At 42.4% G+C, this 11,285-nt stretch overlaps 3 protein-coding genes across 4 annotated transcripts; all 3 read right to left on the bottom strand.

Annotated features, from left to right (window-relative positions):
• Nucleotides 1-241: 241 nt before the first annotated feature.
• On the bottom strand, nt 242-2,351 carry fuz (fuzzy planar cell polarity protein). The gene has a single exon (XM_068568544.1). The coding sequence runs from the start codon at nt 2,032-2,034 to the stop codon at nt 721-723; it is 1,314 nt and encodes a 437-aa protein (XP_068424645.1). The 5' UTR covers nt 2,035-2,351; the 3' UTR covers nt 242-720.
• A 1,024-nt stretch (nt 2,352-3,375) lies between these two features.
• On the bottom strand, nt 3,376-5,542 carry LOC137781953 (guanine nucleotide-binding protein G(I)/G(S)/G(O) subunit gamma-5-like). The gene is made up of 3 exons (XM_068570985.1): nt 5,360-5,542; nt 4,337-4,479; nt 3,376-3,659 (listed from the first exon to the last, which is right to left on the bottom strand). The coding sequence occupies exons 1-2, from the start codon at nt 5,438-5,440 to the stop codon at nt 4,354-4,356; spliced, it is 207 nt and encodes a 68-aa protein (XP_068427086.1). The 5' UTR covers nt 5,441-5,542; the 3' UTR covers nt 3,376-3,659; nt 4,337-4,353.
• Nucleotides 5,543-6,058: 516 nt separating this feature from the next.
• Nucleotides 6,059-11,186, bottom strand: ssx2ipa (synovial sarcoma, X breakpoint 2 interacting protein a). 2 transcript variants are annotated; one of them, XM_068570984.1, is made up of 14 exons: nt 10,971-11,186; nt 10,043-10,190; nt 9,651-9,817; nt 9,356-9,565; nt 8,660-8,770; nt 8,407-8,542; nt 8,244-8,319; nt 7,972-8,152; nt 7,706-7,853; nt 7,397-7,533; nt 7,004-7,177; nt 6,786-6,903; nt 6,356-6,509; nt 6,059-6,219 (listed from the first exon to the last, which is right to left on the bottom strand). In XM_068570984.1, exons 2-14 carry the CDS (start codon nt 10,083-10,085, stop codon nt 6,075-6,077), a joined length of 1,800 nt encoding a protein of 599 aa, XP_068427085.1. In that variant the 5' UTR covers nt 10,086-10,190; nt 10,971-11,186; the 3' UTR covers nt 6,059-6,074. The 2 variants fall into 2 exon arrangements, with proteins under 2 accessions (XP_068427085.1, XP_068427084.1); XM_068570983.1 differs by having other exon boundaries at nt 10,975-11,186.
• Nucleotides 11,187-11,285: the final 99 nt, after the last annotated feature.

Raw genomic sequence — 11,285 nt, 5'->3', positions numbered from 1 at the left:
ATGAACTGCATGCTCGATTGTCTTTTACCTTCTTTAGCAAGGGGTTTAAATGCCTTTTTTTTAAAACCATTGTCTGATTTCGCAAACGTTATTGTTATCCCATTAGTGAAGGGAAAGTGAGTATAGATCACTCAAGACCCACTAAAAGTAACCAACAATATTTAGGATTACAAAATAGATCAGACAAATAAATTATTTCTTTATATTTCAAAAAGTCTAAACAAAAAACAGAAGGCACTCATTTAGTGTAACATTTTCACATGATTCTTTCACATTTTGAAATACAGTGCAATTTTAGTGATAATGTTAGTATTCACTAAGTCTAACTAGCTTCTCTTACTGTGACAGGAACAGCCTTGAAGACAGTGGAGTTAGACAAGGGGTGAACAAAGCTCAACGCAGTTCACTTTGGTATGCCATTTTCAATTATTTACACCATTCCTGAGCACTAGTTAGTAGATCCTGGGTGAGAACATTATCAGTGATATCCTTTCCTATTTGTGCATCTCTTACTAGGCTGTTAATAATTGTCTGTACAAAAGCTGGACAGATGGAAGCAGATTTTTAGGCCTCTAGATTGTTGGTAAAAATGTAATTGTATATGAATGGAGTTATCAATAAAGATATGAGAAGAACCAAAATAGCAGCTGCTAATTCACATTTAAATGGCAAGATGGGTTTTAGGAAAATCAAGATGTTGTAACAAAGTAAATGGTTCAATTAAAACCTAGTGGCTGCTACTATATCAGAGAGAGTCTGTGTGGCCAATGTACGCAGTGCAAAGGTGGGCACTGACAGTGGGATGAGCAGGAACAGCTGGTGCTGTGGTGTCTGCAGTCCAAAGCTTTTGCACTCCTCTGTAACTAGATAGCACTGTAGCGGCTGATGGGGGAATCCAAGGACAAAGTCTTCATTGTAGCCTCTCTGAGCCCTCTCCTCTGCGGAGACAGACAAAGTCTCTTCCTGCTTGAAGTAGCGCGTCGTGCTGAAGATGTAGAAGAGCTTTAGTAGCTCCCAGCAGCGGGCCTTGGAGGGCAAAGGAGGGTCACTGGGCTGAGGGTTAGTGCAGCTCCGCACGAAGGAGAGTGAGCGGCGTGTGTCACGGTTAATGAGAAGAACCGCCAGCACATCAGGACGCAGGGATACAGAGCCTGGTAAGCAGCGGTCTCCAATAGCCAGGCATTCTCTGAGGGTCTCCACCAAGGGTGTCCAGAAACGCCCCACCAGCCCACTCTCGGCTCTGTGCAGGGATGGGGTCGGGCCGCAGAGCACGCACACATCTGCCCCGGGGAGCAACTGGAAGCGGAGCAGGCGGTGGGCCACGGTGGGGCTGCCTTTGGGAAGGAACACTGGGTAATCGCAAGAGGCTGAGCCCGAGGCTGAGAGGGACCGCATCAAAACAGAGAGCAGCACAACTTCCTGCGGTGCAAGGCGCCACCACTTCTCAGTTGCTGCAGCCACCCGCCCATGGACGATGAGGCAGCCAAACTCGCTCTCTGCGGCCTGAGCGAAGCCATCCACGGTCACTTGAAGAAGAGTGGGGTTTGGAGGCAGCAGTGAATCAGCACAGTGTGTCAGGTTACCCAGGATGCCCTCTTGCCTCTCCTCCAGCAGGTGATCAATGAGGGTGAAGCAAGACCTCAAGTCCCTCTTCAGCCTCTCAACATTCCTGACATCGGTCAGCTCATCCTGCCCCAACACCAGCACCATGCAGCTCCACACATTCTCCAGGAGGCGCTGCAAACGGACCTCCTCCACTTTGCTGCTGCTGTCCGCACCGCTTTGTCCACCTCCACTCACAGCGATGAGCATCACGCTGTCCTGAAACACTCGCCACACCACCTTACCCCCACCTTCAGTCTCGCAGCTGGACAGCACTGCTCCCTGGCCGGCCCCGAACATGTGGACACCGTTCAGGGAGCCGATGACGGAGAACGGCAGCTGTTTGGAGGCTCCTCTCGTGAAAAGAGGAACTCCACTGCTGGCTGTGAGGCAGATGAGCTGTATGGACCCTTGTTGCAGCATCATCATCATGCTACTAGCTTTACTAGCTTCGCGACTGCAGTCGTGTACCGGATTATAAAGGCAATCAACGAAAGTTAACGGTCTCGATTGTTCCGATTGTTTAATGGCAAATAGTGGCCAGCTAACAAACAATTAGCTCCACGTTTCTCACGTTGCATCATCCAACCAGTGAGGAAGAGCAGCGCGTTGAACTGTTAGCACCACGTAACGTCAAATGCAGCAGCTGGTAGAAACCGGGTTCAAATAACGGCAAGACAAAGGCTACGTTAAGCTATCTACAATGTAAGGACATTACACTTGTCTTATCTTACCGCAGCTTTCATATAACAAAAATAAGTTACCGTCGTTTCCACAGCAACGCTGTCCCATGATTCATTCTTCACACTGGCGAAGGCGGTGTCATTCAGCTGGTTGAGCTGCAGTTACGATTTACGAGCTCAAATGTAAACGCCAAAGAGCGGGAGGAGTAGACTGACCTGGGTTCAGTCCCCAATGCGCATGGAAGCGTCTCATGGTTGGTTCACATCACTTCTCGCGAGAGCAGAACTGACTCTCGGAAGCTCACGAGCAACATAATTATGGCAGCGTCATCACATAGCCTCACTGAATATTCTGACTATTAGTGTCATACACACACACACACATATATATATATATATATATATATATATATATATATATATATATATATATATATATATATATATATACACATACATATATATATATACATACATATATATACATATATATATATACATACATATATATATATATATACATATATATATATATATATCCATGTTGACGCTGCCATGCTGTTGAACAATAATTAATATTTTATATCAGTAAATGATTGTGTGCCTCTGGTGTCTTTAATCACAGTTACATACATTATTATACCACTTTTAGATGTAACACTTTTCCACAATGTTTTTTTTTTTTACCGTTAGCACTTTATATTTAAAATACATATCTAAAATTTCTCAATGCCTTAAAAAAAATAATTTATGTCATTTTACAATTACACTTTTGGTAGTCAATTTATTTAATGTCACTTTTTTATCTCATACATCACTCATACTATACTTCCAACATAATTTTGTTTAGCAGATAATAGTAATATGTAGGACTCTAAAGTACACTTTAGGATTAAAAGCTTGATTCTTACAGGTCTTTTTCACAGCAGACATTTTGATTGGTCAAAGAAGGAAAAGCACAGGTAAAACTGATGACATTAACGATGGCTCAGTCTCATTAAGTGTCCCAGTAGCTATTCCAGTGAGCCAGCATGCTGTGGAGTAATAATTTCCTCAGTAGAAAAAAATGAAATTGCCAATCAATAAAACATTGGAGTAGTAAAGAATGTTTTTTATTCATTAAATACAAAAAAGTCCAGAACAGTGATGACTAAAATAGAACAATAGAAAAGGCACAATTATTTACTCGAAAATCACACTGTGCCATGAAAAATAAAACTGTCTCCTTTCTTCTACTGTGGCTGAAAATAGATGGTCATCTTCCTGACATGATTCCAATGTGTTCTACACTCGAGAGATCCCGTGGCAGTATAATGGCTTGGCATGAGGAGCAGTGTTGAGGTCAACTTTTCCCTGTAGCATCAAAATGAAGGCCTGCAGGACAAGGAAAAAAAAGACACAAAAAAAGGTAAATTAGTCTTTGAATGACTTGAAATAGGTTGCTTTTTTTTTAACAGAAATTCTATGCGATATTATAGATTTTAATTTTTTTTATAGAATGTCTCCAAATTAACTATATTTGTACAAATAAAGAAGTTTGTGATTTTACTAATTACTAATCACCACGCTTGATTATTGTAGATCCATATATTTAATCCTTATAATCTATCAGTGGCATTAAATATTTTTTTTCTGTTGCATCTGTATTTCCCCTGCATATATTTTATAATGTAAGTAATAGCAACATTATGAAGTACTGTAGTAGTATGTGTCATTATTTTTAATAGCGAGCATACACATTAATGGCAAAGAAGTCATGCTGAAGGGCTGAGAGGTTTCTATTCATGTTTAGATGTGTTTTCTCCCCTATGAAAACAGAAGATTGGCATTTTACAAGCAGACCACCAACATTTAACACTCACATTTAAATTTAACATCAAAATAAAATCATTGTAGTGAAAGGGTTTCTTTTCACCAATAACACATTTTACTTTAACCAGTACATTCTTAACAGTTCAGGCCTTTTCAGAAATCCCACCAACTGCCCGTGCTGTATGTAAAGTATCTGTATGAGGGCGTGCCTGAATGTGACATTTGTGCAGCAGACTTACCAATGAATGCAGTGGTTTCACAAGAAGGAGCAGACCTTCTGTGGCCTGAAAGGGTTGGTGCTGGAGGACACGCCAGTAAGCAGAGGGTCCTGCATGGCATTCTGCATGCAAAACCGTTGAAGGTCTACAGCCGCCTGGGAGACCTGGTGACACAATAGGAAACCAAATGTAAACCACACCAAGGGGTTATGTTATGGGGAGAGACACATAATTGATTTTACAACTGGACTCAGTCACTGAAACCAGCTTTATAATGTCCTCTGTGGCTCAGTCGGGAGCTTTTTAAAAATTAAAAAAAATAAAAATAATCTAGTATTCTCAAGAAAGACTGTACTGAACTGCATTATGGAAACAGTTGTTTTCTTAAGCTTGAATTGTAAATTAAAAGTTGGGATAGCTCGGCCTCCCGATGGTACAATTTCAAATGCATTTGTTAATTATTTGCTTGATAATCCCAAAATAATAGAAATGCAGAAAAAAAAACTATTAATTAATTTACAAAGGAAGTTTAACCATGAGGGAAGAGAATATAAATAATATCATTTGTCATTCACAAATTACAGAAAAGTAACGTTTCAAAACCAACCCATAAGACTCTCTGGATTCATAGTCTTGAGTACATACACTAAATGTATAATTTAATCGAATCAGCGAGTTCTTAAAGTTTCCTTGTTGGTTTGCCTTGTAGCTGGTGTTTTGACACAGAGGAGAAATGGCCTTCGACTTCTGGCTCCACTTCACCGGGTAGACACCGTTCAGCGGTAGTTTCACTTGTACGACACGTTTAATTCGCGAGTAGAGATCACACAGAGGCTAAATATCACAAGCTAAAAGGTCTCGACATGATCTGCAAGGGATTCAACTCACTTCCCTTCAGCCGAAGCAACGCCCTGCTAAAGCTAACGTTACGTCGCTGGACCGGGAGCTAGCGGGCCAGCGTCGTGCGCAGAGCGGCGTAACGGTCGAGGATTCTCCCCTCAGTTTCACGTCAGCTGGCAGAAAACCAAGAAGCACGTTAATTACCTTCACTCTGTTTATGCTCGCCTCGAAACGGAGCTGCTGGACGACCTTCCTCATGGCTACCAGATTAGATGAACCCGACATTCTCGGTGTGTGTGTGTGGCTTTTTTTGTGTGTGAAAAATAAACGCTGGGCGGTGGGTGGGATTCTGGGCTGGATGCGGAGACAAAAGCAAAGATGATCACTTCCGGATTCCGGTTGTTGGAAACTTGTGACCACGACGACTCTTTAAATACGCTAGTGGGCGCCAAAGCAAAGAAACATATCTTTATTGTACCGTTACACCAGCAAAGCAGATGCTCATACATCTTATGTCAATACATTCTCCCGTTAAAACCATAATTTATACATCTAAAATAATGTAAACCTAAAAGTTCATTCTAAACTAAAACATTGAAAATGATCCACATGTACAAAGATATTTCTTACTGCAATATATTGGAGTTGGTAGATCCTCGCTTAAAAATACGAATCATCAGCGATTTGTTTGTAACGGAAAGAAATGAACAATTGTAAAATCATTAAAGTGCTTTCTTGTTTGATCAGCTTTGGTGAATGTGTATGTTCATGAGAAAGGAACATAATAAAAATGGTGCAATCCGAGTGTTCATCAGGGGTGACAGAAATCAGCCATGAATTGATCCTAAAATCCACTGCGAAATGAAGTCACAAACAAAACAAAACAAAACAAAACAAAAAAAAGGCACTGGAAGTTTTTTTAACTGAGGCTGTTCTCATCTTCGCCCAAAGAGAAGATACTCAAGTCTCCAGATCGAACTCTGTTTTGGGATTTGACCCGAGTGTCTCCATCTTCAATGCTGCAAGACTCTTGCCAGCATCCTCGATTTGAATGTCTTGAGGAACTGAAATAATAATAAAAAAAAGGGATGAACAAGAACGACATGGCAAAAATACTCCCAGCAACAGGATCCAATAGCAGCACAATACACATTTTGCTTACCAGAGCTAATAGTAAAATTTAAAAAAAACGGATATTACCTGCTGTCTGGTATCAGGCGGAGTGTCCGGTAAAGTTCAGCAGAGGATGGCACAGTCGCACTCCGTAAAGGTTTGGGAGTGGAGAACGGAGTGTAGGTTGAAGATTTGGTGAGCTGAGCTTTCGTGGAACACATCCTCATCTCTGGCTCACTTCCTGAAATATGGTGGATAAATAAAAGAAGTCAGTGGCAACCTTTTTTTGTGACGCCACTGGATTTACATGCATTACTTTTTGTATATCATAACATTTTTTTAATCATCAATAATTGATGGAATGCATCTGTCATCATAAAAGGAAAAGCACCATAAGTCACATCCAAATCATGCTGCTCGGTCATTGTAGTTTTCTCTCAAACACGTTGTCATAATTTGTGCCGCTTTCCCTTCAATTAAAAAGCTATTTCATTTTTTTGTGATTACACAGACTTACTGATCGATAAGGCACTTTGACCATCGGACGAGGAACATCTCCTGCGGTCTGTAAAGGGAGTCATGTTCAAAAACTGATTCTTGAGCCAAGAAGCACGGTCATCCTCAAAGGCCTTTTTCTGTGGAGTAAAAACAGATAAAGAAAAAAAAGGAATGACGTGAAAATTAAAACACTCACAATATATGTTGAAGAATAGTGTGGTCGGAGGACTTGAGTACCTCTCGACCCAGGCGAATAGCAGCATCTGTGAAGTTCTTTCTCTCCCTCTCAAAGTTTCTCTTCTGCTCCTCGAAGAGCCTCCATTCCTCCTTGAGACGTTCCTTCTCCTCCAGCGTGTAGCAGTCATTCAGAAGAGCGGCCGTCTCATCATCAAATGATGTGTTGAGTTGTTGCTGAATAGGCAGAAAACAAATGTTTTAAATATTTTTTAACCAAATTATTCTTTAGAATTTCAAAATAATAATAGGACAAAGGCTCATTTATCTGCCGTTTCATCCCATAATGTGCTTAATGAGAAACCTCATATACACTGGTAGAAAACTTTGCTCAGTAAAAGTTAATCCTTGACAATCCTCCTAGCTCTTGGCTTAAATCCACAAGTAGAAACTGACCTGGAGGAGCTGTTGCTGTGCATGGATGAACTCTTTGCACTGCTGCACTTCACGCCTCATCCTCTCCATCTCGTTCTCGTGAGTCTCCCTTGGTATCACCTCTTGATTGGAGTCAAGCTGATTCTGCACCAGCGAGGCTGAGCAAACAAATACACCAACGGTGGATGATCCTAATGTCCTCCAAGGCATACTCTGTGTGTGCGTGCGTGTGTGCGTGTTGTAAAGTAACGTCAACATTTTTCTATAATACCACTTATCAATGCTTTTACAGCAACCTTTTTGATAAACATTACATTGCACTGCATGTACCTTGGCTGTCCAACTTCTCCATGTGGTTCCTTAGTTTCCTCCACTGCTGACGGATGCTGTTGGCGAGCTGCTCCTTGGCATGCTCACAGGATTGGTCCAGAGTTTCTCTGCTAGAGTCACCTGCCTTCTCCTCCCCTTCCGAATCGACCTGAGCGAAAACGGCAACAATTAACATGGTAACCTTTCAACATGTGAGCATCCTGTTCCAATAAATGTGTACATTTTTGGGGGGCATTCGTACAATCAGAAAGTAAATAAAAGAATACCTGATCCTGACTGTCATCAGCAGTGGCTCCTCTGGGAGAGGGTTGGCGTGGACTCAGAATATAGATCATCTCCTTCTTCATCTGTTGAAGAACTTTCTTGAGCTCAGCGTTCTCCAGCATCAGGGACCGCTGACTCACCTCGTAGTCATTGAGCAAGGATTTGTACATCTCACCCTCGTGGCTGCAGAGAGAAATGTACAAAATGCATTTATCTGATTTATGACTACACATTCTGCAAATATGGATAAGTGACACGATGGCTTTAATAATACCCGACAGTCGCTTTTGCAGTCTTCCAGTGGCTCCGTTTCCCGTCCGATCGTCCCAAACTATTCAGTACGTCAATAGCTAGTTGGGAGAAATAGGAAGCTGACAGTTTATTAACTTGTTCCGACATTGCCAGTATACAATTTTGTTGAAGATTAGCACATTTACCTAGTTTCTTATCCCTTCGGTCCACCAGCAGCTGGCTGAGGCGTTCCCTGAGCTTTGCAGCTTCTCTCTCTTTTCTCTTGGCATCATGACTGTACTGAGTTGCTCGGCTGGCGACGACGCTCTGCAGCTTCTGAACCTGTGGAGGATGATCGAGCCATAAGTCAGATCAGCTCATGCTTGCAACATGGACTTTCACATTTTTGGAAACTGCAAACATGCATGTTGCTGATTATAAAACAAAGTAAAATTATACCTCATCCTTTTCGGTTTTCAAGCAGCTCTGCAGAGTTTTTATTTTGAGTTGGAGCTGCCGCTCGGTTTCATGTAGACCTGATTTCTCCCTCATGGACAACTCCAACTGATCCTGGAGGGAAATGCACATGAATTTTATTATACGCATAATGATAAGAACAGATTAGTTCAGGGTTGAAAGTACAACAGTGGATTCCTCAACCCCCCACCCAAACATCAGCATGTCTTATCTGAGGATTTAATAAGACAGAAATCCCCTGCATCACTCCTGCCTCACTACATATTATTGTGATACAAATAACCTTGAATTCTTCCCTGGTGGGTTTAGATTGCAGACGTATGCTTAGCCTAGCAAGCAAAGACAACTGAGGTACAGGAACATGGCCATCATTGAATTATTCAAAATGATAAAGTAGTGAGATGTCCGAGCACAATACTTTGTAATGTTTGTCCTTGTTTAGTTTCTGTAGCAGATTCGTCATATTCATTTATTTTTAGATGAATAGGAAGGGAGGGAGTTTCTGACCTCTAGTGGTCAATAATCTATTACTGCACTGCACAGACTCAGATTATAGTCTGTGGCTCCTCAGTGTTGGCTCTAAAAAGGACCAAAACGAGAAACCCTGTCTTGTGCTGGAACCTGACTGAGACAGACATAACTCTGGAGAGATGCCCTGCGCCCCCTCGTCATACATGCCTTGAGTCTGGAATTGTTCATCTGTATGTAGTCCAAGGTGCTGCATTTCTTCAGCTGTTCCTTTTCAAGCTCCTCTAAAGCAGACATATCACGCCGGTGAAGCTGCATGAGCTCATACATGGCATTCAGAGCTGGCGCCGTGTTCAGGCTGGCTCCCCCCGGTGAGCTGGCCTCGATACATGTAGAGGAGAGGCCCAGCGAGTCAAGCTCCTGGGAAAGACAGAAGAATTATGTTATCGTTGTGGTGAATGATCTCTACAGAAATAAAAAACAAAAACACATATTATATCTGTACCTGATTGATGTATGAAATGCACTGAGGAATATTATCCTCTGTGCAAAAGGCACTTATCACATTGTAGGAGCTTTTGGACAGTGGCACAGAAGAGCACATTGACACAAGGTTGTTCTGTCTCGAGGGGGACATTGTCACATGTGATATGCTGGAGATCTCATCGTTTCCTAAAAACAAAGACAGGGGAAAATCACTGCAACTCACATTACACCGACTGCATGTTCTTATACCGAGAGGCTTGAACTAGATTGCTGCTCTAAAATGAGAACAGAAATATGGGTCACCTCGAGCAGATTCCAAAAAAAGCATCGCTGATGAGCTTTTCTATTCTTGACATGTAGTACCAAATCCATACATCCCTAGTAGCAGAGAGACGTAGCAGAGAGACATACCCAGAGACATCCCTATTGGCACGGTAGTCCACCACTCGCCCATATCACCGCCACATCAGCACGCGGGGATGCCAGGTCATGAGTTACCAACCGGGAGGTGGATTAGCAGTCAGGCCGGTGGATTGCAGGCTCCCACTGGAACAGAGCCCTGCAAAGCAGCATCAAGCATCAGTTAGACCGGCCATAGATAATCTGGGTTGCTGCTTCACCCACACAGGATTAACTGTCCTGATGTGTGGCAGTGGAGTTTAGATTGGGGTCTAAGAGGCTCCTCCTATTGGTCACTGGCAACTGAATTGCAGGGGTGTGAACATTATGTCAGCATAAAGCCAAGAGCTTTACAAAGATCAAAATGAGGGAATCCATTGCAGACGTGCTAAATCCGAGAGGGCATGCGTATGTGTTTTCTACTTTTGTGCCTTCAGGACTCTATTATGATCTTTACATGCTTCGGTGAAACAAGCTAAACCAGATATCACTCCCACAACTTTACAATGCAGTTACTGAAGTGTCCCAGCTTGTGTGGAGCACGTTGTGTTGTTCACATTAAGTGTCCAAACTCTCGCACATGTCGTTATCTTAACAAACCAGAAAACATGGCGCGATAAAGTCAAGCGAGCTTTGCCTCAGCTTCGTTGGTTTACCGTGATCAGTAAAAAAAATTACGTCATACATTAAAAATGACGTCCAGTTTAACTAATAGGTAACGTTTACGAGGTTCGCTGACGTTGCCATGTCATCATTATAAAAGTTATGGTGAAATAACTTTAGCGGTTAAAGTTAAACACAGGTTAGGTAACTTAGAACAAACGTCCTACTACGTCTTAATTCGTAATTCGTTTCAAAGACCCATTTATCTTACCAACGTCAGCCGCTGTCGTGTCTGTCTGCTAACCTGCAGGATATGGAAGCGGAGTTGAACACATACTCACGCGGCGTGAAGTGGGTCAACTCGCTCTCGTCGGCACCATTAGCTGCCGAGCCCGGGTTGAGTGGTCGCTTTGTCGGCAGCGAAAAGGAAGCACTAATGTCACCTGTGTTAAGGTAGACGGACTGCTGCTGGTTGTGCGTGTGTGTGTGAGTGTGTGTGTTGATGTTGTTTTTTAAGTCTATTACTCAGCTGCCTTCGAACCAACCGCCATTGTTATTGGAGGCAGCGTTGTTAAGCAACCAGTATCCGCTTCGTGCATTGGATAGAGCACGTGCAAGTGGACTAATATGCAAATGAGAAGTGCTGTCAGGT

The sequence above is a fragment of the Clinocottus analis genome, unplaced genomic scaffold (genome assembly GCF_023055335.1).
Source record: "Clinocottus analis isolate CAN_PGR_092001 unplaced genomic scaffold, fCliAna1.0.p SCAF_11, whole genome shotgun sequence".
NCBI lineage: Eukaryota > Metazoa > Chordata > Actinopteri > Perciformes > Cottidae > Clinocottus > Clinocottus analis.
Note: the sequence above shows the minus strand (reverse complement) of the source record. Positions and strands in the feature narration are given on the sequence as shown.

What these genes read in the sequence shown, in the direction of transcription:
- ssx2ipa (XM_068570984.1), bottom strand. Translation starts at nt 10,085, where the DNA reads ATGGGCGAGTGGTGGACTACCGTGCCAATAGGGATGTCTCTGG. An exon ending in GCATTTCATACATCAATCAG is followed by an intron (nt 9,566 to 9,650) that starts GTACAGATATAA and finishes TGTCTTTCCCAG; the next exon opens with GAGCTTGACTCGCTGGGCCT. An exon ending in CGCCTGATACCAGACAGCAG is followed by an intron (nt 6,220 to 6,355) that starts GTAATATCCGTT and finishes TTATTATTTCAG; the next exon opens with TTCCTCAAGACATTCAAATC.
- fuz (XM_068568544.1), bottom strand. Translation starts at nt 2,034, where the DNA reads ATGATGATGATGCTGCAACAAGGGTCCATACAGCTCATCTGCCTCACA.
- LOC137781953 (XM_068570985.1), bottom strand. Translation starts at nt 5,440, where the DNA reads ATGTCGGGTTCATCTAATCTGGTAGCCATGAGGAAGGTCGTCCAGCAG. An exon ending in CGAGCATAAACAGAGTGAAG is followed by an intron (nt 4,480 to 5,359) that starts GTAATTAACGTG and finishes TTGTGTCACCAG; the next exon opens with GTCTCCCAGGCGGCTGTAGA.